A 24,266-nucleotide genomic window follows, 5' to 3' on the forward strand; every position below is an offset into this window, starting at 1 on the left:
GGTTACCAGCAGATTCAGTGATATCCCCTCTGGTAGGACTACTATCTGGATCAAGAGGTTATAATGATGCTCATATCACTCCTGGGGGAACAAAGATGTTTTAGAACACTGTCAGAACACAATCATTCCTTCACTGTATGGAAATCTACTATAGTCCATGTGTTTTATTTGATCTGTATCTGTGTGAAAGTGGTAATACTGAAATGTGTCAAACACATCAGCTTTTGCCATCAGAGGAAAATAAAGCAAACAGTGTGTAGACATAGGAGAAGCATTTAACAGAGGCTGGTGCACAGTGAAAGCTATAATATTTGCCATTGCTGTCATTCTCTTCTACAGGTAGATACCTCCTCTGCTACTGACAGTTCCATTCTCCACAGCCACAGAATCAGATTGAAAAAGCTGCTGTAGATTCACGAGCCCACCTAAAGCTATGCTGTGCTTTTCAGAAATGTGTGCACTGTTACAGAGGTTAATTAAATCTGCTCTCAGACAGGTAAAGCTGATGGGGGCTCAGCAACATTTAGTTGCAGACATTGGGATGTTCAAAAGTAAAAGTACTTTGCAATTTTAGAATTGGCAGTGGTTTTAGATCATATTTCTTATATTGAGATCATCTACCCTTTGCTCTTAGTGTACCTCCAGACTTTCACATCTCAAAAAATACAAATTGTATTCTGGCTTTTCTAATCTTCTCCCTATATAACCTTGCAATATCCTTATAGTCCTCACAAATTACCTGACCCTCCTTTGGGAGATGATAGATTCTCTTTTTTCCCCCAAAATCCCAGCCCATGTTCTCTGTTTAATCAGGCTGGTATTTTTCCCTGATGACTTGTCTTTCTACAGTTGGGGGCAGCCTGGTCCTAAATATTTAACAATTCCTTTCTAAATCACATCCAGCCTTTCTAAACTCCTTTAATCTTCAGAACTGACTGACCACTAAAGGGACTCTGTCAGTCAATGTTCTAAGCAGGCCAAAATCTGCTCTTCCAACCTCTCTTCCACGGTGGAAGTCCTGCTGGTACCTCTCCTTATTTCACCCATTACTGAAACTAACATTTCCTGGCCACTGTGTCCAAGATAACCACTGACTACAAAATCACCCATCAGTCCTTCTGTGTTCACAAACAAGAGAGGTCTAGCAGGACACCTTCTCTGGTAGGTTTATTTACCAGTTGTGTTAGGAAGTTGTCTTCAATACACTCCAGGAACTTCCTAGATTGTTTTCTCTTTGCTGTGTTGTGTTTCCAGAAGACATCTGGCAAGTTGAAGTCACCCATGAATACAAGGATCAGCAATCATGAGACTTCAGCCAGCTGCTTGAAGAATGCCTCCTCTGTTCATCCTGGCTGGGTGGAATAAACCAGACTCCCACCACCCTGCTGTCCACCCTGCTTCCTTCCTCCTGATCTTTACCCACAGGCACATCCCACCACCTCTCCTGCTTTCCCTGTGTCTTCTAAAGTCCTTATAGGTATCTATCGCAGCGCTCGAGTCATGGGAGTCATCCCACTACATTTTCATAACAGCAAATACATAACTTTCCTGTTGTACAATGGCTCCCAGCTACTTGTGCTTGCTGCTCATACTGTATGCATGGGTGGAGATGCACTTCAGCTGGGCTAATGGTTTTGCCCTCATCACAAGCCTGCTACCCCCAGACTGATCTCTAGTAGCCTGGTCTTATCCCTTTCCTCCTCTGAGCATGGTTTAATACCTCTCAATCAGCCCTGCTAATTCCTGGGCCATAGTTTCTGTGAGTCTGTCTTGACTGAGTTAAGAAAAATATCTATGGGGTAGGTGTGTTGTAAAAATTTGTCCTGTATTCAAAGTGAAGTGCCTTTGTTGAAGATAATTATCACATCACAGTGTAATGCTAAATGAGATCTCTCAGGTTGGTTGAGAATTTAACCATACTGACATTTCAGGATTCAGTAGTGTATGTTATAGTTCTAGTATTGACAGGGTGAAGTGAGAAGATGCTGTCAGACTTACATTGTACTAGCTCTAGTCTACAAAAAATAAATGTCTTTCACCGATGAAACAGTAATTACCTCTATTCTCTCATTTTTCAAAGACTAAGAAAGAATGGTAGTTTTCTCAATCGTTGCAAAAATATTTTTGAAAGAAGCCATCTCAAAACTCAGGAAAGGAAGATAGAAAAGAACTTATCCTGAAATAAGAATATTTTTATAACAGGAAAAAAAATCAGATGGCATTTTAACAACTATTTTGGCATAGATCTCAATGCGGTATATGAAAAGCTGACATGATCTTATTTGCAGATTTTCTTTGTTCTTTGACTACAGTTAGAAGAAAATACTTCATAAAATGCATTCTACTATCATTTTAATTGTTAGCAAGCAGAGTTGTCTGAAAATAGCTTTATACATACAGCTTATATACAACATGTACAAAAACACAACAACAGACACTTCCAAAATGTGCACATTGGGTTAGCAACACTCCTAGTAAATCTCCAGACAGATTAACTCATTCCCCCATGCCATGCTACAAGAATTTGAAAGGAGGTATATAAAATTTAGTTTACTTACTTGAAACAGACTTTGCATATTAGGTCTGGGATATAATGAAGCAAAACCGTGCTGATTTCCTGACAACAAGGAGTTATAGTCTACCTCTGAACACCTTCCCCTCACAACAAAAAGGAACACACTGTAGCTTTCCATTCTGCCAGAAAGCTGGTTCATGCTGTCCATACCACACACAGCAATTTAAGACATTGGGGGGAGAGCATGAATCAAACAGAAACATCAAATCTACTACAAATTAATAACTATTTTTCCAGTAGGGCACCTGTATCATCTGGTAACGTTCACATCAGAAAAATTCATTTTGGAAATAAAAACTACAGTGGATTTAGAAGTTCTGGGAAAGGCTATGCAGTGTATAAAGATTGTCAAACAAAATGAGGAGCAGGGAACCACAAAAACCCCAGCAGAAATAAACAGAAAACTTGATCACAGTCAATGATAAACACCAAGAATTGACAAAGGAAGACTTTAAGCATTAGTGCTTTGCAGGTGTAAAATATTTGGGAGTGAAAAGGACTTAAGACTGATCAGAAGAGCAGGATCCAAAACCATGTCTGGCATCCAGGAAGAACTAGTGATATAAAATTAAAAAGTACTTCTGAGAACATGTGGGCATGTTCTCAGAAGTAAGGCAAGAAGAAAGAGAAGAGGCAAAATGAAGAAAAAGAAGGATGAGGCAGTGTTAGGCAGTTATGGATGTGTCCTGGTTCCAGCCAGAAAAGGGTTCATTTCTGCAGTCGCCAGGGGGGACATGACCAGGACCTCGGGTTTACTCTATACCACCTCATGCCAAAGCAGGGGGCAGGGGAGGGATGGGTTCCTTCCAGTCAGGCCAATGGTGAAGTGAGTGGTCCAGGAAGTGCCAGGTTCCCTGTGTTAAGTGATTGCATATGAATCCTTCACTTCTTGTTATTAATTTTAATAAGTGTTATTAATATTATTGTTGCTACTGTTTGTTGCTTATTTCATTGCTGTTTCTAGTAGATTGTTATCATCTTAACCCTTGATATGTACCTTTTGTGCCTCCAATTTCTCCTCGCCTCCCCACTGCAGGGGAGAGTGAAGTGTGGAGTGAGACAGCAGCACATGGTTTGGAGTGTTTCAGTGGGAACACTAAACGGGGGAATTCCATTCCTAAACTATGACAAAACAACAACTTTCTAAGCCATTCCACATAGATTTACAATTCATGTCAGTCATCTCCTTTGTATAAAGACTTCTAAGGAGCCACTGAAGACACAGGGCAACTGCAACCAGCTCGGGTAGGCCATATGGAACCAGTCTAAACTGAACTTAGTAAGTTTTCTCATTTGAATGCTGCACACAACTTTAAGTGCATAACATCCTCCTATAGGTCTCACCAGCTAGACCTTGCTGCTTGATATTAAGAACTTCAATCTGTTACTTTGCCTTTTTTTATTCCTAGACATTTAGCTAGAACACTTACAGTTTACATCAATATAAGTTCTCACTGCTTTAAAATTTGGGTAGGGATATAACTAGTCTTGAAAAAAGAGGAATTGCAAAAGAAATTTTGAACTTTAGGTGATTCTCAGAGTTACAAACAGAGCTAAATAAGTGCAAGTGTGTTTTAAGGACAAAGGGAAAAATGAATGGATACACTGCATTAGCACTTCATCTCTTGAAATAAGACTAGCAACTAATTCCAAAGTCCAATCTAAATTTCTAGTGTATTCTCTAGTATTCACCTTAGAGAAGTCACTGCAGAAGAACAGGATACAGTGTTGTGACAGAGACAGATCTGTGCTGGAGCAGTTCCACCCAACTGTAAAGAAAAACATACTTAAAATTACATTTGGCTCATGAACTGACCATAAAAAATTACTTCCACAAGGTGCCTTTGTCTGCTATTACTGCCCCTTCTAAGAAAGACACTGTGAGCATCTTCTCTCTGGAGCTCAGACATGAAAGCTAACCTCTCACCTGGCTTGGGAATGATTATTTGTCAGATTCTATGCCACTGTATAAGGGGGGATTTAGCTCTGACTCCCCTATTCAAACTTTTATATGAACAGCCTTGTATAAGTAGTGGCAATAAGCTTCAGTCATCGTGTCTATTTGACTACCTGTGCTGACATGTGAGCTGAATAAAGAAAATATAAATTAAAAATAAAAGTTTAATGGAATCCAAAATGCCTAACAATATTAATCATCAAAGCTAGCACACACACCACAGAGCTAAAGTCATGCAAACTCAATTAAAGCAAAACATGAGCCTGGATCAATATTCAGTTAAAAATACATATTTTGATATCAGAAAATCTATACTTTTTACAGCAATGTTTTATCAGATACACTGCTTTCCTTTATGTAAAACATATATCAGCATCTCCTTTAAAGTACAATATTATGTCAGTCAGTTTTGTTTTCTCTCAATAAAACATACTCTTCACTTCTAAGAGTCAGATGGTGTGAAATAACTTCATATTGGCCAGAATTTAACAGACCCTCTCTTCTGAGGAGTGTCTAAGAACAAGAGCCAAAAGTGACTTACAAGCTGCAAAGGAAAAGTTCAGATTTGTTTCACAGTCAAAAATCACACTCATTAGATCATAATGACATTTCTTGTTTCAAGTTGTGCCCATTCAGTTGTGTCATGGTAGTTACTGTGTTCCTGGTATTGCTTTTCAGGGAAGTCATTTGAATGGCAGAAGAGTTGCACAAGTAGCTGGCAGATCTCTCTTTCTGAGCTTTCTTCTTGCAGCAGAGCTGGTTGTTGAAATGTCTTCTAAAACTCTCACTGAGGAAATACAGTGCGAATGGGTTGACACAAGAGTTGCAGAAGCTTAGCACTCGGGCCACTAAGGTAACAACCATATGTCCCATTGATGGATCAATCTTATTGTAATTAAAGGATCTGTACATGTATAGCACGTGGTTAGGAAACCAGCAGAGAGCAAAGAAGCCAACAAAAACTAAAACAATTTTTGCCAGACGCTTCCGAGTTTCCATCTATAAAAAGATGAAGAGAACCCAAATGAACAACACACAGAGCTATCCCACATAACAGGTTTCATGAAAATATGTAGCATTTTGCTATATTAGCTTCAACAATTGTCATGAGTAAGGCCAGCAAAAACGCTTCCTTCAGGGCCTGAATTACTTTTGCTATCTCATTTACTTTCCTTTTCCTCTTTCAGTTAACTTTCAGTGAACTTTCTTAGCTGTTTGCAGTTACAGAAGGTTGCTCTTTCTATATGATCCACACAGCAAGGGTGCTTCATGACCCAAGGAAGCACTGGGTTTTAGCTTGTAAGCATGCACCAAAGGGTGTTAGAAAAGGAACCTTTTCTGATGAGATCTCAGTGCTTGGCTCAAAACTTAAGTTTTAGTTAGAAAGCTATTTAGAAATAGCTTCTGGCTTCAAAATATAGAGGTATCATGAGATAGGGTGTTAGCTGCACAGTGGTACTCATATCCCTTTGTTTTTCACTGAGGGTCTCAGCTTGCACCTCTCTCCTGGGGAAACCACCAAAATTGTATTATACCATCTGAAGCATCTTAATTCCAGGGTAAGGTGAAAGGTTCCATTAATTGCAATAACATCACAAAATGTACCTTAATTGCAGTGCTAAGGCATAACAGATTACATTGTAGATGCTGAAAGTGGCTGAAAAGATGGCACAATAAGAGCCTACACAGAGGTTTCAAACTGAGAGAGGGAGATAAACTGGCTGGGTAGAAGGCCCCAAAGAGAAACAGAAAATTTCCTCATATTCCTCCTAAAAGATTTGTTATGTATATCAGGTATGAAATTTTGCAGAGGAAGGAAAGTTTTGTATTCTGCTCAATTTTCTGGGAAAAAAAGAAAAACCAAACAAATGAATTTATTCTAACATTTTTTTCAAAACCTGTGAAATTAATTGTTTTCTTAGGTCTATCTAAACAAAAAACTGGGGAAATCAAAAAAGATGGGAAAACTCTTAACACTCAAATTTGGTAGCATTTGCACTCAGACAGATTGCAAGAGCAGACTAAAAGGTGCAGAAGTATAGTGTGAATATCACACTTGGCTTAAAGAAACATGAGCTGATAAGCAATGGTCTGAATTTATTTCCTCTTGCTGGGAGATATGTAAGTCCACCAGAATTTTCTGTTCTTCAGAGCCTCATAGATTAACAAAGAGAAAAAAACTAAGTAGAATGAAAAAGTGTGTTCTTACTTTGAAAATACATGTGAATTTAGAAATGTGGTATAAATTAAATATTGTTTCCATCCAGAGGGTTCAGCCAAAAGGCGCTCTCTATATTTCACAGGGAAATAAAATAATACATGAAGTGCTAATATATATGCACTTTTGACAAGAAACAGACTAGAGTAGAAATGAAATGTAGCTCAAAAAGGACGTAAAGGAATGTAGTCTTTTGAAAAGAATGTGTGCATGCAAAGAAATTTCTGAGTATGAAAGTAGTTGTCTAAGTTACTGGCAGAGAAAACAATTCAAAACTGTTTAAATTAGCATAATTATTTTTCTCTATCAGTACTAATGCTTTTGCAAAGCAGCTGAGGTACTTTCACTGCAAAAGCTGTTGCTTGTACATATGTGTGTTCCTGCTAATGTTACTATCTTGTTGCTTCCTGTGCCTTACGGGGAAGATTGGCTTTGTCTAGCATTTTGAAATGGTTTGTCTCAAAGATATACAGAATCTATACCAAGAGTTTTATAGCATCTCTAACAGAAAAGATATTAGAAAAGTGCATGTTCAGTATTGTATCCAAGTAAAACAAATCAGTTAATGCTCTATGTTCATGTTTCCAGCACTCCTTAATCTGAAAAGAATCTTAGATCCCCTAAGTAAAGTTTTCCCTGCCTATGTCAGTTTTCTCATTTCCAAGGACAAATAAAAAGGACAATTCTCAAAACATTCATGTAAGATTTCTTTTCTAAAATGACTGCCTATAGAGGCAGGTGAAGCCACCATCATTAACAAAAAAAATATCATTCCTCAGTAAGAATACAAGTAGTGGTTACAGTAACAGCACATACAAACATATATACCAATCTCATTTGCTGTTAGGAATCTGCATTCATGGCAGTGAATGTATAATTTTCCTTGTTCATATTCATTTACATACTGGGCTTAATATTGAGTAATTGTGAAAAATCTTGAGATAATCCTTGGTTTATTTCATGTGGAAACTGAACTAATCCTCTGCAAAATCCAACAACTTGGATGTTATAATTCCTTTACTTTCATTCATAAGTGTATACAGCACACAAGTCTTTTACCAGGATGTAAAAAGCAAATTGCTTACCTGTCTTTTGGAATGCTCACTGTGTTCCCCAGGAATGTTGTGAGCACTTTTTATTAAACTCTTTGCAATATGATAGTAGTAGATAGTGATAATTACAAGAGGGACAAGGAAATACACAAGGAAAAGCAGCACAGAATGGATCTTTGGGTGCATGTCGTCTGTCATGGGGTATGGTATGCATGCTGTGAAAGTGGCATTATCTGTGTCATTGATGTGAGCCAGTTCAGAGAACACTGCTTCAGGAACTGCCAGGAGCATGGAGATTACCCAGATGGCAGTGGCTTTGAGACAAGTCCACAGCACTGCACTGGAGGTCTGGATGTCCATGGGATTTACAATTGCTTTGTACCTGAAATTGACCAAAATGAAGACAAAAATTAAAATGTATTCAAATTCAACATGCAATCCACAAGCTTACTTCATATCTTTGATTAAAACAATGTCATATTTTTTTCTAATTTGAAATGTCAAGGGGCTTTTAATCTTTCTTTAACTTGCATTCTCTAAATCTCCACGTTTTTTTTTGTATACACTCATCAGAGGAGGCAGAAGAAAACCTGGATACAACCTGTGTCTGTAGGTGCCAATTCTGTGCCAGTGTGGTGGAAGTGAAGAATCAGCTATAGCTCTACCCTTTCCTTCTTCAAATACCCAAATATCCACATGTGCATCCTACTTCTATATTCCACGTGTACCAGCACATGCACACTTAGTGTTTCCTTCCTTCTTTCCTCAGCTCCTGAAGCCCAGGGCTCTCTCTTGCTGCCACCACAACTTTCCCACTCCAGGACATTCCCAGCCCCCCTCAAAGGAATATATGCATCTTCATAAAGTCAGGCATTTATGACTCCCAATGGCCTGTGCAGAAAGTATAAACCCCTACATAAAGTAAATATTTCCACATCAATAGCTGGAAGCTGCTGCTCTACACTGCATTTTGGAAAACAGCCTCATAATGTATGATTGCATATAAACCTTTGTGGAACTGATAATTTCATAGCCTCTGCAATGGAAACAGGAATAATTGCAGAAAATGGAAATATCACTCTAGAGCAAAGTAAAATAAATTAATAGAAGTAGACTTTGGTCAGGAATTTTTTATTTTAAAAAATCATTTCAGGAGGTGATACAAAGTCAAACTTTCCACAAGAAAATGTAATTGTTATAAGGACAAATAGAATTTGAGAAAAATATTTCAAGGATGCCTTAAAGCTCCACTTACATTTTTAATTTATTTTAATTTTTTTAAATGTAAGTAAATTATGCTTTAATATTTTAATTAAAAACTAAATCTTAAACAAAGGTTATACAAGACATTTCATTTTGTCTAAGCTGTGGCAATATGGAAGCTCAGGGGATTTTTCTTAACTGCATTAATTTTCTTGTTTCTACTTTCAATTCAATTGGGATGGCTGTTACTTCTTCTGAAAGAACAAAAGTTTTGAGAAATGGAAAAAATTATTCTTCTTTAATATTTAAGGAAAGGTTTAACAGCATAAGGAGAGTCAGTACAGGTTCATACTTCAGGTACATAACTTTGCTCATCCTCAAGTGTTTATAGTCTGTGAAGAAGTAGGACTCACTTTCAATGAGTGATTCAGATTTTAGTTCTATTAAATCACCCTCTAGGGTGCTTGGGTTTTTTCTCTGCTAGCTACACAATGAACTTAGATTAAGGAGAAGAGTAAGTTAGATGCCTCTACTTTGTGATAAAATTCCATATCCATGTATGTAGATAGATGTACATGCCTATAGATGTATAAATACGTACGAGTATGAGCAAGTGACTAAATACTTACCAAGGATTAGTTTATACCCAAATGTAACTTGGTTGCTGAAGGGAATAATGATAAATGAAACTGTGATCCCAAACACCCCTCAGGGCTAATTTGCAGGTCCTGACAGGTAGTTCATAGCCCTTCAACACCTTAAGCAGATGTTTGCAACTGGCTATGCCATGAAAACATCTGGAGCAGAGCACTATCATGGTACCCAAGGAAACCTTTCCTTCACAGAATATGTCAGTCAAAATGTGTGTTGGGGTTCTCTTTCTCAGGTTTGTGATAAATCATATGATCATTAAATAATTAAAAATAATAGCTATTAATGTTCATATCCTCTCTAAATTCAGAGATAATTTTTACTGTATTTTCATCCCTATCATGGAATAGAAAACACAATTCAGCAAACTGTCTCTGTTAATTTATAGTTACCATTTCTGCTAACACATAGAGAGAAACTCCCTGGACACCAAGGTGCAAAGAAAGCCTTTATACTGCCATAGGAAGGACAGAAGCTTCTGCAGAAAGCATGAATACTCCCCAGCACAAACTGTGGCCTTATTATTCAATAATTGCTTCCTATTGCTGTCTGCCTTTATTTCATTACATAAAGACAGACCCTCTATTTTTGAGATGATGTCAAGTCCTTACATCTGTTCATTTTTCAAAAAGTTTGCATTCTTAGGAGAGAGCCAGTTGGGGATTTTGGGGTATTGGATAAAAGCAATGTTTTGTTGTACAGATTTTTTTTTCCTCTCCTTTTCCATTTCATGGCTTCAAAATATTTTGACCACGGTCCTATGACCCAAGTTAATGACCACATCACAAATAATTCTTTTAACAGCAAATTGGCCTAGTTAATCTCTAAATGGAATAATTTTTCAGAAGTCTTTACATTAGCAGAAGATGTGACATATATTTGTACTTTGGCATATATTGCTGTTTCAGCAAATAGTATGCTTTTCCCTGAGCCATAACTTACTCCAAGTGGAAAGGCATTGAAGCAGAGTGCCCTTTTTCACAAAACAGATGAGTTTAGTGCAAAACAAATCCCTCCTTTCATTCAACTTGCTACTTTAGTGGCTACAAGGTGGCACTCTTCCTAGGATCAGCCCTTCACGGTACTCAGTGTCAAGAAAAATGCACTGTGTTTTACAAAAAACCTGTCACTTTGTTTATATCTTTAAAAAAACTATAGAGTGAAAAGAAACAGGTTACAGATAAAATGAAATGTAAACTGAGTGGAATGAGAAGTGTTCCCAAAGTGAAAACCCAAGCTCTTCCTTTGTATAAAACCAGCGCAAAGCTAAAACATACCACCAACCATTCAAATTACAAAGACCATCCATTTATTTTCCATCAAAAAAAAAAAAGTCAGTAAATTAGACTAACAAGGCAAATTAGTCAAATTAGTAAGTAAATTCATATTTTCTTTTACTTCACTGATGAAAAAGAGAAAATTGTAGGCTGCCATGAAGTTCAGGAAATAATTATAAATATGCATTTGGTTTTAATTAAAAGCTATCATGTAAATTCTGTCTTCCTATATCTTCTGTCATTATCACTGTTAACAAAGCAACCCCAGCTCAGGAAACTGTTCCTGCCTTTGGAGCTGTGGTTTCTGCCAACAGATACAAGCACAAACTTGCCCACTCTCTTTCGCAGATTGCTTTAAAATGGGAAAAAAACATTATACAAAAAAACCAATCTCCTCCCTTCTACACAATCCCAAAATAAATTCATGAAAAGAATATCCTCTTTCTCTAGAGATAGAACATTTTGCTACCTTCTAAACTCTAATCTATTTCATCTCCTTCTCCTGATCTTTGTTTTCAAAGACTTTCTAAAGGTATTTCTCAGCTCCAAATTAGAATGGAAAGCTCTCTATTCCTGTTTCTGCTGCATCCACAATGCTGTTTCCCTCCCACACAGCTGATTTCAAAAGAAGGAGCTCCTTTACTGTGCTGTCCTTCCTTTGCTTTCCTACCTCTTCTTCTAGAGTACTTTGTTGTGATGACCTTAAAGAAAACTAAAAAGAAAACCCCAAAATAACTAGTCAATACTTAGGCAGCCACTGGAAAATAGCCTACCATTCTAACTTGATTAGCCTCAATATCTCCTTGCCCTTTTGATTCTGCATGGTCTCTTGCCCTTTTTTAAAAACGCTTCAGGTCAAGGACTTCTTCTTGCTGTTTATATAGTACCTACCACAAAGGGGACCCTAAATTATCACCTAATTTCCTACATGACATCACAATGAAAATAAATATAATAATGAAGTGTCAGACCCCAGGCAGGGAAGTTTCACATTAATTTGCTTTAATTTTCATTTTAATCCTGGAGCTGGAGGGGTTGGTACTATTTGCCTCATTATAAATAAGCTTTTTAAAGTGATGTTGTTGTGTCATTGTACTGCATTTCCTGCAAACTAGAGTAATTTATCAAAACCATTCATATGTTAGTCTTTTATTGTGTCCCTGCATGGTGCTTTCAAACACAAAAATTTTAACAACATAAAAGCTTATAAATACATCCAAAAAGGAAACCTCGTTGTGTAATCAGTACTTGTTAAAAATACTCATATCATGTCCAGTTGCAGTCCACTCTACAGTAAAATGAAATTTTGAATGTTCCAAAGCCCTTTTCCTTGTATGGGCAGTTCTATTGGCCCAACTCCTGCTGAATCATTAAGAGCACAACAATTTATCTAGCTGAAAACATTGTGGTATCATTTTATCACTGGAATTGAGATGTGCATTGTTCTATTTTATTCTTATAAATTCTTGCAATGTAAAGTACATTTCTCTTTTGTTTCCAGGTAATGTCAATATTATTCTGTGCTTATCTCTTGAGAGCAAAGAATTGCATTTACTCAGGAATGAGCATCTCTGAGGTCTGATAGTGAATACAATGAACAATATTTGAAATGCAGACTAGAAGACCATGTGCAAACACACTTAAAGTCAATGTTAATGACATGTGTTCTATGTTTCTCAGGGGGAAAATCTTAAGATTTTCCTAAGTGGAAAAAGTTTTCCACTCTGTAAAAATACACTCTGTTGAGCCAAAGACTATCAATAATGGTTCAACGCTTGTTGATGATTTCTCCACCCTGAAAAGAATCAAACCAGAAGTTTCCCAGGATGGTGGAAGGGGTTTTTTCTGTATGAAGTGTATTACCTGTCCAATCCACCCAGTGTTTCAGAGGAGAAATCCTCTCTTTCCTTTTCATTTTTTCTTCTCTTTCTACTTCTGCTATTTACTATTTGCCTCACATCAGCTAACTATGCTTCTTATGAGCTTGTGCAAATCTTGCAATGCCAGCTCATTGCCTGCAATCTGGACTTTACTTCTACTTCTCTAAAGCCATTCATTGATACCTGCACTAGTTAAAAGCACGAGTTAAAAGTACCATAATTAATTTGTTCAATTCTGCTCCTGAAAACAATATTAGTAAGTTGTTTCACCAGCTATTATTCAAAAAAGTTCATATATGTCAGTATTTCCAGTAAATTTATATTTAAGTTTGATAATTTCAAGTCACTGATGAACATGTCTTAAGCATATCTTAAGACAGACTAATAGGTCTTCATTAGAGTTGCAGTTTCTCTAAGTTTCTACTGTGAAAAGGAGGAGAGGACAGAGGAGAACCAAATCTAATAAAGATGCTACATCTATATGAGCAAACTAAACAGTGCCACAGTCTCTTTTTAGTCCTGGAGGCCAAACATCCATGACTATTTAATTAATCTCTCTAATTGCCCAGTACAAGACCACCACATCCAAACAAATTAGGAAGTTTACACTTCTATTGGTAATGGCCACTGGGCTTGTGTTTAATCCTGAATCATGCCTAGAAATTGTTTAGAGAATACTGATTGACCCAGGTCAAAACCACATCATGGACCTCTACAAAACCAGTTTGACAAGTGTCTGACTGCCAGTCCTCAGTTCCATGCCCTGGCACTGTTGAATATGGGTTTGTGCATATGTAGATAGATATACACAGACATATGTATGTGCATTAAAAAAAAAAACCCACACACTTTCAGATGCCTGAAACCATCATCCAGCAGCCTTACACAATGGCTGGCCCATCCCAACCCACTGTGCCCATTCTTGACTTTTAAAATAAGCAAGCTTATTTCCCCTGCTGTTCATGCCAGGAACTCCCTGGATTGCATCTACTCTGTTTGCACCTAAGCTTCATTTACAATCCATTGTAATGCACAATTAAGTGCATTAAGCACAGCCAAAGTTAAGGGGTCTGATCTCAAAGTTATGTTTAAATAATGGCTGGGGTACACCAAAGTCATCACCCTTCACAAAACTGCCATGGCAAAGGCAGCTCTGGCATGTGCCTCTCCAGGAACAAAATGGTGCAGCCAGGGTGTCCGGGAGCCATTGCCCAGGCCACTAGACAGTGACTCAAAATTAACATTTCACCTGTGAGGAGAGAACTTTATTTTTAGCCTGCTGCATCACACAAACAACTCTATATACTATTTCCCAAGGGAAAGTATAAAGAAGTTTAGCATGAGTAGTTTCTTGGCTTCTATCACCTTTCTCGACTATTTATCTCATTCCAGTGCTAACTCTGGATTTGGATTCTGCTCAGGAGGGGTGGAGGAATGAGGGGAAAGTCAGTACCTAGGCTAGATATTAGGCCTTGCAATGTGTGCAGCCTGGACAAGCTTATGTACTTTTTGGCTTTGTCCCCTGGTTCTCTTTTCTCCTGTTAAAAAAGCTTAGAAAACCACAACTAACCTTGTTTAATTCTTTCAGGGTTTATAGTCTCAATCCTGAAGGGTCAAAGAACTTGGAGAAAAGAGAAATCCATTTCTCCAAATGAGTTTGATCCAAATCCCGTCGATACCCCAACCTTTAGACTGATGACACAGAGTTGCATGCTTGTCTGCATATTTACTATGTGCTTACTGCATGTCTCTCAGCAAAAATATCTATACATACTTGAATGAAAAAGATCTCATAAAATCATCACTGCTGGATCAGAGGGCCAATAAAAATATCAGCTACAGAAACTAGAGTATCTGAAAGAAGAAATCCCAAGTGTAAAATGTGCTTAGTGCTATTTTACCTTTATAAAGTTTTTGTTGTTACAAAACAATTTCTCCCATTTCATTGATGAATTCGGTTATAATCCAGGCCACAGCAGATAACATACTGTTGTGGAGAACATAACATGGTCAGATAATTTTTAGAAATTTTACAGGCCAGGAAGAATTAAATAACCAAACCTCTATTAATATACCTAGAACAGACTTAGATTTTCCCATTTGAGAATATAGACCCTAAATCTCTAATTTCTAAATTCAAAAATCAGCAAATTCATCTATTTGCTCCAGTATTATCATTTAAAAGCTCTACTTTCTCTCTTTTAAACACATTTCCAGTTCAATTTTATTTGCAACTTCTGATCTTGGGCTGCCCTGTAATCAGTGTAGATGGAAAATACAGAAGTACACACCATGGTAAAAAAAAAAAAAAGGAATATAAAAACATTATAGAGGGAAAAGTTAATGTAGCAATCCTTAAAATGCATTTAATCAAATAAACTTGGAGCCAAAACACAAGCATGAAACTATTCTTAAAAAGCACTATGAAAAGCAGTTGGAAAAAAAATGAAACAATATTTGGAATAATCATGTGAAGGAAAAGATAAAATTATGTGAGATACAATTACATCATATCAGAATAACCCATTTCTCTTATGTTTATATACACACCACAATTTTATTTTGATATATGCTCATACAAACCTAGAAATACACAAATCTACATGCAGCAGCTGCAATTATGAAAAGCTTTTGTGGACTGTTTATCTTGTTGTTATCTCGGACACCTGAAAAGTTGTGTCAACTTAGTTCCAAAATATGCTTCTCTTCAATGGACACCAAAGTAGGTTTCCTCTTTTTCTACAAATTTAATTAAGAACTTACTTGCTATTTGTAATTACACTGTCAAATTACATTGAATCTCAGCATGGTTTAGAAGCTGCATGTTTAGACCTAGGGATTGTGACTACATATACCTTGTTTCATTAATACAGTTAAAAACCCATAAAATAATTTAGCACCAGAAATATATAGTCTGGTTCTGCAGCAGAACTCATAGCATAAATACACAAGTTCTTCTGTAATTAAGCAATTTAAAATGAAGATTCAATTAAATTATCCCTTTCAGGAAGATACTGAAGAGTTCCATCACACTGCAGAGATGTATTATTTATTCTCTGGCACTGTTAGAGAATTATTTATTCTTTGGCACTAACAAACTTATAATGTGAAATCTTTTCCCTAGACAAAGCTTTGGTAGAGCATACTTGATCTTTGACATCATTTCTGAGGATCTGCTAAATGCTGACTTGAGAATTCCAGCATTCCAATTCATATTAACCCATTGCAGTGTAATAGATAAGGGAATCGTGTACCACATTATGCTGAGGGGCAAACAAATAAAATAAATGAATGGTGATATCCATGCTTGTTAAGAATTGGGCTGGATCTGCTGTTTAGCAGCTATTTTGTCTGTCACAGACACAGGCTTTTACTGAATAGCTCAAAGCAGCAGGAAACAGGAGGGATGGTATTGAAGCTGTTTCTCCCTGTTTAGGTTGCAGCCTACAAAAGGCAATCCAAACACCGCCATTTGCAATAGTTAAAACAAAGTGGCTTCTGCCAGCTCAACACAGGCACTGCATTGATCACTGACTGGGATAAACACCACAGCCATTTCTCACTTCACCATCCTCAACCTAAGCTGTTTCTCTGTGGGTTGGAGAGTACACACAGGACATGCACAAAGGCAGGAGTTTAACAGATGCATGTGTCTGTATGAAGTTTGAGAAACAGTTGCCTAACTTGGCAGGAAAATGTTATTTGCTGAGAAATCATTTTCAGCTGTGCAAAGACAGTCACAAGAGGAACTTCTCCAACGGCTGATTTGAATTGCCTGGCTTGGACAATATTACCCTATAATAGTTAACTCCTTAATCTACTCCAGACATAAAATTATTTCCGCAATCTCTAGGTCTAAACATGTTGGGGAGGGGGTGGTTCTGCTATCTCTCTTTTTTTCTGGAATATTTTACATCGTACTCCTTTTATCTGCATAAGATAGATATAAATTAATTGGAAAATTATTGAGTGGGGACAGGCCTCATTGTCTCATTTGACAAAGGTTTTCTGGGAAGCTTTATTTTGAGAGTCAATTTGCATGTATGAACTAAAAGGCAAGTTGAAAAAGTGTGACAGACAAAGCTTGCCAAACCTCTCCTAAATTTCTTTTGCATTGCCGGTTATTGCATAATTATAACCATACTGCTATAGCCTACAGTGAGAGAAACATCTGGACCATCATTTATTTTCATGTACTTTGCTAATTCATTCATTCAATACACTTACCTCAAGTGTTACGGTATCTAAAATAAATATTTATAGAATATCATAGTTCTACTTGGTCCGTGTATTTTTGTTTTCCCATCTACTGTATAGTGCTAAGGAATAGTTTTTCACTTATAATCTTCCATTTTACCTTTGATTATTTTTTATTTATTATTTGATTAATTATAAGTAATTTTCAATATGTCATTTATTACTGTTTTACTCAAAAGAAGTCCTTAGTTCCTGACTATCAGCTATTAGAGCTCAAAAGGAAATCATGTCCACTGTCCTGCTTCACCTGCTTCACTACATGTAATAAGAAATGAAGATTTTATATTTTTCAATCACTGTATTTCAGCCTGAATCAGCATCTGCCATAATAAAAGAAGAAACTAAAAATAAAGTGTGAGAAAAGTAAAAAGAAGTTTTCATTAAAGTGATATTACTAATGAAAAAACCAAAGAAGGGGTTTGGCAGAAGGTAGTAGGGCAGCTTTTCACACTTCAGAATATTTCCAAAGTTCCCAAAGAAAAGGAGATTTATAGACAGATTAGAAAACTGAACCAAACCAGATTTTGCTATCAGATGTCATCAGAAGTCAGCACAGAGTGCAAACGTGCAAAAAACATTTTTTATTTTTTTTAGATACAGAGTGCAGTCTCCAAAATCTAAAACAAATATAAAGAAAAAAATAGATGGAACAAATAGTTTAGCTATAAAAATCTATAGAATACATTTTAAGCATCTCAGGCACTATATTAAGCTATTTAAGTATGAATTTAAATTTTCAAACTGTTACATGTTAATCAAGTATTTGTCTCATCAAAGGTGTCTATGTCACATTACTTAAAAAGAAAGCAAATACAATGCTATTCCAATTGTAGTAGGGTGAGTTCAGCTTTGCTGTCTCCATTAGAGTGCAGCAGAATTGCATTAGATCTAACATATTTAAAATTTTCATTAGAAATAAAATTCAGTGTAGGAAAAGAAACATAATTAAATTTAATCCTATTTTTACAGATCACTTAAAAATGAGGCATAAATGACAGCCAAGACTCTGTGGGACAAATTAAAGCTGGTTGCAGGGGCTGCTGTTTATTCCTCCAAAGGCTGTTCACTGCAGATGTCTTGGCATTTTGTGGGCACCACACAATGCAGTAATGCCAGAGGTGCACATTGTAGCACCCAGTCTTAATTCACTGCACCCAGAGCTGTCCACACCAAGGTTAAAATGTCATCCAGATCTCTAACTCGGAAAAGCATCTTGGAAACACCTTTCCATACTGCCCTGCTTAAGTTCTTACCCTACTTAGATTCCTTCCCATGCACAAAACAGCAAGATCCCTCTCCCTGAGAATAAGATGACGATCCCTAGGGGCCCGGTTTGCCTTCTGAGCTAAATGTATGGTCCATCATGGACACAAATTGGAAGAACACTTCATGCAGCATTTAAGCAAGTTCATTGCATGGTTCAAGTCAGGTTCATCCCTGGCTTCTGACCTTTTTGCAGTGAGGAGATGCTGGCACATATTTTCTTCATGTGTGCCATGCTGCAGTCCCTCTGGCAAACATTTCTCACTTCTTTACTTTGATCCTTCTTACCAAAGACCACACCAAGTCCTGAGATGCTCTCATCAACATCCTTGCCAAAACTGCAGTCCATGGGCCCTGGAGAAACAAGCTCATCAAGGCCCCATTTATCAATTCTTGTCCCACCACATCTTTAGGAAGTGCATCCCTGGTTACCATGCACCAGCTCTGAGCACTTTTAGGGTGTGCTGAGTGCCATTAGGAGTGTTCTGTCCTACACTCCCCTTAGTTCCCCTCTTTTTTTGGTACATTTTTGTCTTTCAGCCCTCTTCCTTTTCCTCATTTGTCATCCAGTCTATTAAGTGTTCTCTTTCTGTTGCCCACCTTCTCTTTTTCCTTTGGTTTTAGAGTCTGTAGAGGTGGACTGGTTTCTCCACCACAGAGAAAACTCAGTGGCCATGACGGGCAGCGTTGCTGTCCCTACGCATCCTGCATGGCAGTGAGAAGGGACAGCTGGCCCAGCAGCACATCTCCTGTGCTGCCTTCTCCATCCCATAGGAGAGGGAGACTGCATCCTGCTCTGACACCAAAACCCTGTACCACCAGTGCCACCACTGCACCATCCCCACCTGCACCACTGACCTCCCACCCCTCTCTGCCCCAACAGAGTAGGGCTGCAGCAGGGCACCTCTCCCCACACCTGGCAGCCAGACCTCCAGGAGCTCAGGGGTGGGAAGAACCAGCTGCTATTCCTGTGATGGGGATGGGGAACCTCAGGCAGATATGCTGCTAAATCCCATCTGCATGGAAGGGAGGTCTGGAAAGTGTTAAAAATCACATATTCCATTTGTACACGCACATAAAAACCCCCAAACTAAAACTCAAATAATCTCAATACAAGATAATGAAGCTTCCAAATAAAAGGTGCATGTTTGTCACACTGAAAGCATTACTGATGCTGAAAAGGACTTCTGTGACAAAAAAAAATCTGTATGAAATCAAGCAACTTTACAAAATATATACATATGCAACTATATACTACTACTTTTACTGAAGTAAAAGTAGTAGTATATAATTTTTCTTCCTTCAGTTTGTTGGCAACAATCATTCAGAGTTTGCAGCTTCTGTAGCTACTTCTGTTAAATGTATCACACACAAGGAAATCATTATGCAGAATTTCCACATAAACAATAAGTATTAGTTTGACTGTGGAAACCAAGACAACCTCCCTCATCCTAATTTACACAAGCATGCTCCAAAGAATCCTAAGTATTCCTAAATCTGTTCTGTAGTGTAATCCGTGTCTGGCATTCTATACAGCCTCATGGTTACAAGAGCAAAAAGCATGAAGGGCTTTAATTAAAATGTACTTTGAACATTATCTGTGAAAGAAGGGGCCACTAAGAAGACATTGTGCACCAGACCAAATACTGGATTGTAATGGAGCCCTCTTGGTGGCATCACTGCTTACAAACTGCTAACATCCAACCCTAGATTCACTTATCTGGAGAAAACACTGCCCACAGCCAGGCCTCACCTCTCAGCACCTCTTGGGTGCAGGATGCTGCCAACACTTCTGATCTGCCAGCATAACTACCCACAACTGATCTAGTTACGACACACATTAGAATCTGGCTATAGATTGCTGTCACAGAAACCCTTCCACAGAAGTGCCTCCCCTCTAGTCCAACACAAGTGTGGTACAAAGAGTAGATTTGATTCCAACCCAGACACAGCTGAAAGTTCAGCCAGCTTCATTCAGCAATCTCCTGGACCCTAGGAGACTGGTCTCTGAAGTCAGTGGAAGATCTTCTGACTGGAAAATAAAAGTTTTTTTATCTCAGTGATCTAAAATAAAACTACAAATGTTAAAGAAATGTTGTAAATTCCTAGTATAACCATTTCTGACATTGGCATATACTGTGGAGTCCAAAATACTGGAGAAATGTATTTATTATGAGCTTATTTGGTCTCAGCACTCCAACTGTAACTGTTTTTTAGTATGTGCAATTCTAGATGCATAAAGCATAAATAGAGTCAGTATTTTAAATTCTTGACTCTTTACTGATATAAAAAGAGGGATATAAAATTATCTGGAAAAAAATCAAGCAGTGAATGTTCCAAAGCTATATAAAAAGCAAATGAATGAATCCTTAAACACTAAATCAACAGCATTCCCTCATGTTACATTTCTCTAGAGAAATGATCTCCACTAACTTCTTCCCTTTTCAAACAAGATGTACACCACAAGATATTAAGGAGTGGAAATAGAGCAGAAAGAGAACTGCAGGGTTTCCTTGGATCTGTAAGGACAGATTTTGAAATACTATTTAACTGAGATAATCACAGAGCTACAGGTGTTCACTTTAAGATATGTTTTGCAATCTCTTCTTCAAAACCATAACCCATTTTCACAAGTTACAGTCTTTATAGACAAATACGTTAGGTCCTGATTCAAACAGAGCTGAAATTAATGTTCACTGAAAACTACCCTCAAGTGAAATCAAACAATGGACTGAATTAGCTAAAAAAAAAAAAAAAAAAGAAAAAAATCAACAGAAAATAAAGGATTAAAAGTTTTAAACATTAACATCCTAAACATTACTCTAAGTGTGAAGATGTATTTCTAAACTCAACTCTTCACATTATGCACCAATATAATGCAGTGGCTCAGTTCAAAACCCAACAAAAGAAAACGGATGAATGTCTCTGGAGAAAGAATTAAACATTTTCATTTCTGGCCCAAAAAATTGCTCAGATAAAAAATAAAGATCATTTCATATAATTTAAGTTAGCAATTACACTGCAAGATTTTGTCTTTCAGAGCCTGAAGCATAGTTCTACAGCCACTCAGTTGCTATAAATTCCTTAAGTACCCATTCACAGTAATTGGGAGGAAAAAATGGGGATTCAGCTTTTTGTTTTTTCCTAATTTGACAAGTACTGGAGATAAAAGTATTACTTTCTAGTTTGTTTGGGGGTATTTCCTTTTTTTTTTTTTTTTTCTCCTTCTTTTCTAAAAGTTCAGAAGATAATAAGAATATTGAACAAAAGTTTAAGACTGACAATTAATACAGAGCAATTTGGTGTCCCTGAATTCCCAGAAGCTAAGCTAGTTCTGGCAGTCACCTCTGGTAACCTGCTCTTCTACTAAGCACAGGCACACATATGCACACACATGTGTACAGCTTCTCAGCAGAAAGAAATAAATGGATTAAAAATACATCTGTGCCTAACCTGGTTTAAGTCACTCACTGCCCGTAGACACAACACTGTGACTTGGCAAGGGTCATATCTGGCATCTAAAACCTTAACCTAATTAATAAAATTTCAATATATGGACTGTTACAGGACCATCCCAGAGGTGCAGAAGACAGGGCTAAACTCAATTCTTGCAGCTGATACCCTGGAAGCTGGGGGCCAGGCACAGCCATTTCCAGATATCCTTTAGCTTCAATTATTACCACCTAGGGAAGAAGAAGCATGGGCACCTCACAGGTTGGAAAGAGGGGATTGCAAACCAGGGATGCCTTATCTAGAGAGGTGCTTTACCTTTCATCAGCCTTAGCCCAAGTTGCAGAGAGATGAAGTGGCAGCCCAACTTTCCTACCTGTCAGCACTGAGGGCAGTGAGGGTGAAGACAGAGACACCAACAGAGGTCAGCTGGATGACAGGGATGAGCTTGCAGCCCACTTCTCCAAAGAGCCACTCTTCAGAGAAATACCGGGAGGCATCCACGGGCACACAGGTCACTAGCAGGAGCAGATCACCAGCAGCGAGGCTGGAGATGAAAATGTTTGGCACACTTCTCATGGCGCTGTTGGAAATGAAGATCTTCATGAGGGTGATGTTGCCCAGCAAGCCGACAGTGATGATGAGCAGGTAAAGTGAAGGGATCACGCAGCGGATGATGAACACGGCCGTGTCTCTCCCCGGGGACAGCAGGGCTGTGTCGGGCACCAGGCGGACACTCCCATTCTCCCCGAGGGGCATTGCTGTGAGCTCGGGCGGGGGCTCTGGCTCCATCCTACAGCTTCGTGCAGACTGGAGGTCTCCAGGGCAAAGTGCAGTGGGAGCCACAGCAAAGCTTCACCTCTCTGCAAGTCAATCAACTTTCTCCCCCTCCTCTACTGCCTTTCTTCCTACTCCTTCTCTGCCGAGTTTTCTCCCTTAAGAAATGCAGAGGAATGTCTGCCGGAGCAGTGGCCGGGGAGGGAAATAAAAACTCCCGTGCGCTGCCCCTCGGCTCTTCGGACGAGCCTCTCCCGGTGCGCAGGAGATCCTGAGCCTGGGGGCAGAGGACGCCGTCGGGACAGCCGCCCCCTGCCCGCGTCCCCCGGGAGCGCCCTCGGTGCGCCGCCGCTGCCACCGCGGCGAATGCGCGCTCCGGGCGCCGCCCCCGCGGAGCCGCCAGCGCTGTCCAGCGGCGCCGGTGCTGCCGGGGCTGCCGGGGGCGAGGCGCAGAGCGAACGCGCTCCTCACTCACTCGGCAGCACCGGCTTATACCTGGCACAGAGAGGGGCCGCCCCGCCCCGCCCTCCTCCTGCGAGCGCCCGTGCCCTCGCCCCAGCCCCGCGCCGCCGAGGTGGATCTTGCGGGGGAGGGAGAGGCGGATCCAGGAGCTGCCGCCGTCCCGCGGGTCCCAGCCCCTGAGGGCGATGGGCACGACGTGGTGAGCGGGAGGGGAGAGGGAAGCCGCTCTCCCCGCCGCTGCCCACCGCAAAGCAGCCCCTGCCAGGCTCTGCCCGGCAAACCGGAGAGCTGTCCGACACGTCGGACAGATCGCAGGATCGCCTCCGGAAACTCGTCTTCCAGCATCTTACTCAGGTGAAACCACAGTGCTTTGAAACGCAGGGTGGCAGGGAGCGAGGGGCGTGAGAATGAAGAGATTTTATTCCTGACATCCAGCTGTGGGGTGTGCATAGATCTTACTCAAAGACATCAGCTGTGTTTAAAGTTTTAAGGTTTGATTTGTGAAGCTGCATTTCATGGTGGTCTTGACTATGGAAAGGGGGACAGGTGATGTGTTTTTATCTATTACTTACTCTGCAAACGGTATAACACAGTGGAGAATGAATTTTGTTTGCCTCTTTGAAGAGTAGAATTTGTCTCTAATGCTTCTTGATTTTCAGTGAGGTAATGTCTTTTACTTCCGAGTGTCTGCACATGTACAGGCTTTCCAAACAGCTCCATCTGTTTCCAGCAGAAGTCATGAATGTAGGTAGTCATGTAAATATGCTGGAAAACAGGCAGACCCCTTGGACTGAAGTTTCCAAGATAAAATGTTTAGGTAGAATAACAGCATTGTCCAGTAACATGCACTGCAGACCGATTCTTTTATTTCTTTTTCTCAAAAGAGAGGATTCATGAGCTTGTAGAGAACTAGCTTGTTCATATTACTACAGCAGTTCTCTAGAAGCTCTGTGAGTTTATGACAGGTCTATGGAGAATCTGACCACTGAAATATCAGAAGCAAAGCATGACACATGTGCATGGCCTATCCATGGCATGCTGTCTAGTACAGGAATTAAATCAGTGATTTCTTCTTAAATAAAGTTTTACTAAGTTTATATTAAAAAAAATTAAAGAATTAAAGAATGTTTCTTTAAAGTTACACTTCTCTGTATCTATTCATTGATCGTTGTGACTCTTCTCAGGTCCCTGAATATATAAATGTGTCAAAGTTGTGTAAATTACTGATTCATATAAATGAGTAA

The 24,266-nt window shown here is 38.9% G+C and overlaps 1 protein-coding gene across 2 annotated transcripts; it reads right to left on the reverse strand.

Annotated features, from left to right (window-relative positions):
* Window positions 1-2,335: 2,335 nt before the first annotated feature.
* On the reverse strand, window positions 2,336-23,097 carry NMBR (neuromedin B receptor). Of its 2 annotated transcripts, XR_011680259.1 has the most exons (4): window positions 22,160-23,097; window positions 7,836-8,184; window positions 5,074-5,531; window positions 2,336-4,344 (listed from the first exon to the last, which is right to left on the reverse strand). XR_011680259.1 is itself a non-coding variant. In XM_071434139.1 (3 exons), exons 1-3 carry the CDS (start codon window positions 22,573-22,575, stop codon window positions 5,130-5,132), a joined length of 1,167 nt encoding a protein of 388 aa, XP_071290240.1. In that variant the 5' UTR covers window positions 22,576-23,096; the 3' UTR covers window positions 2,336-5,129. The 2 variants fall into 2 exon arrangements, 1 of the variants encoding a protein (XP_071290240.1); XM_071434139.1 differs by having other exon boundaries at window positions 2,336-5,531; window positions 22,160-23,096.
* Window positions 23,098-24,266: the final 1,169 nt, after the last annotated feature.

This window comes from Agelaius tricolor, unplaced genomic scaffold, assembly GCF_023055355.1.
Source record: "Agelaius tricolor isolate 1412-34295 unplaced genomic scaffold, bAgeTri1.0.p SCAF_1, whole genome shotgun sequence".
In the NCBI taxonomy this organism is placed as follows: Eukaryota; Metazoa; Chordata; class Aves; order Passeriformes; family Icteridae; genus Agelaius; species Agelaius tricolor.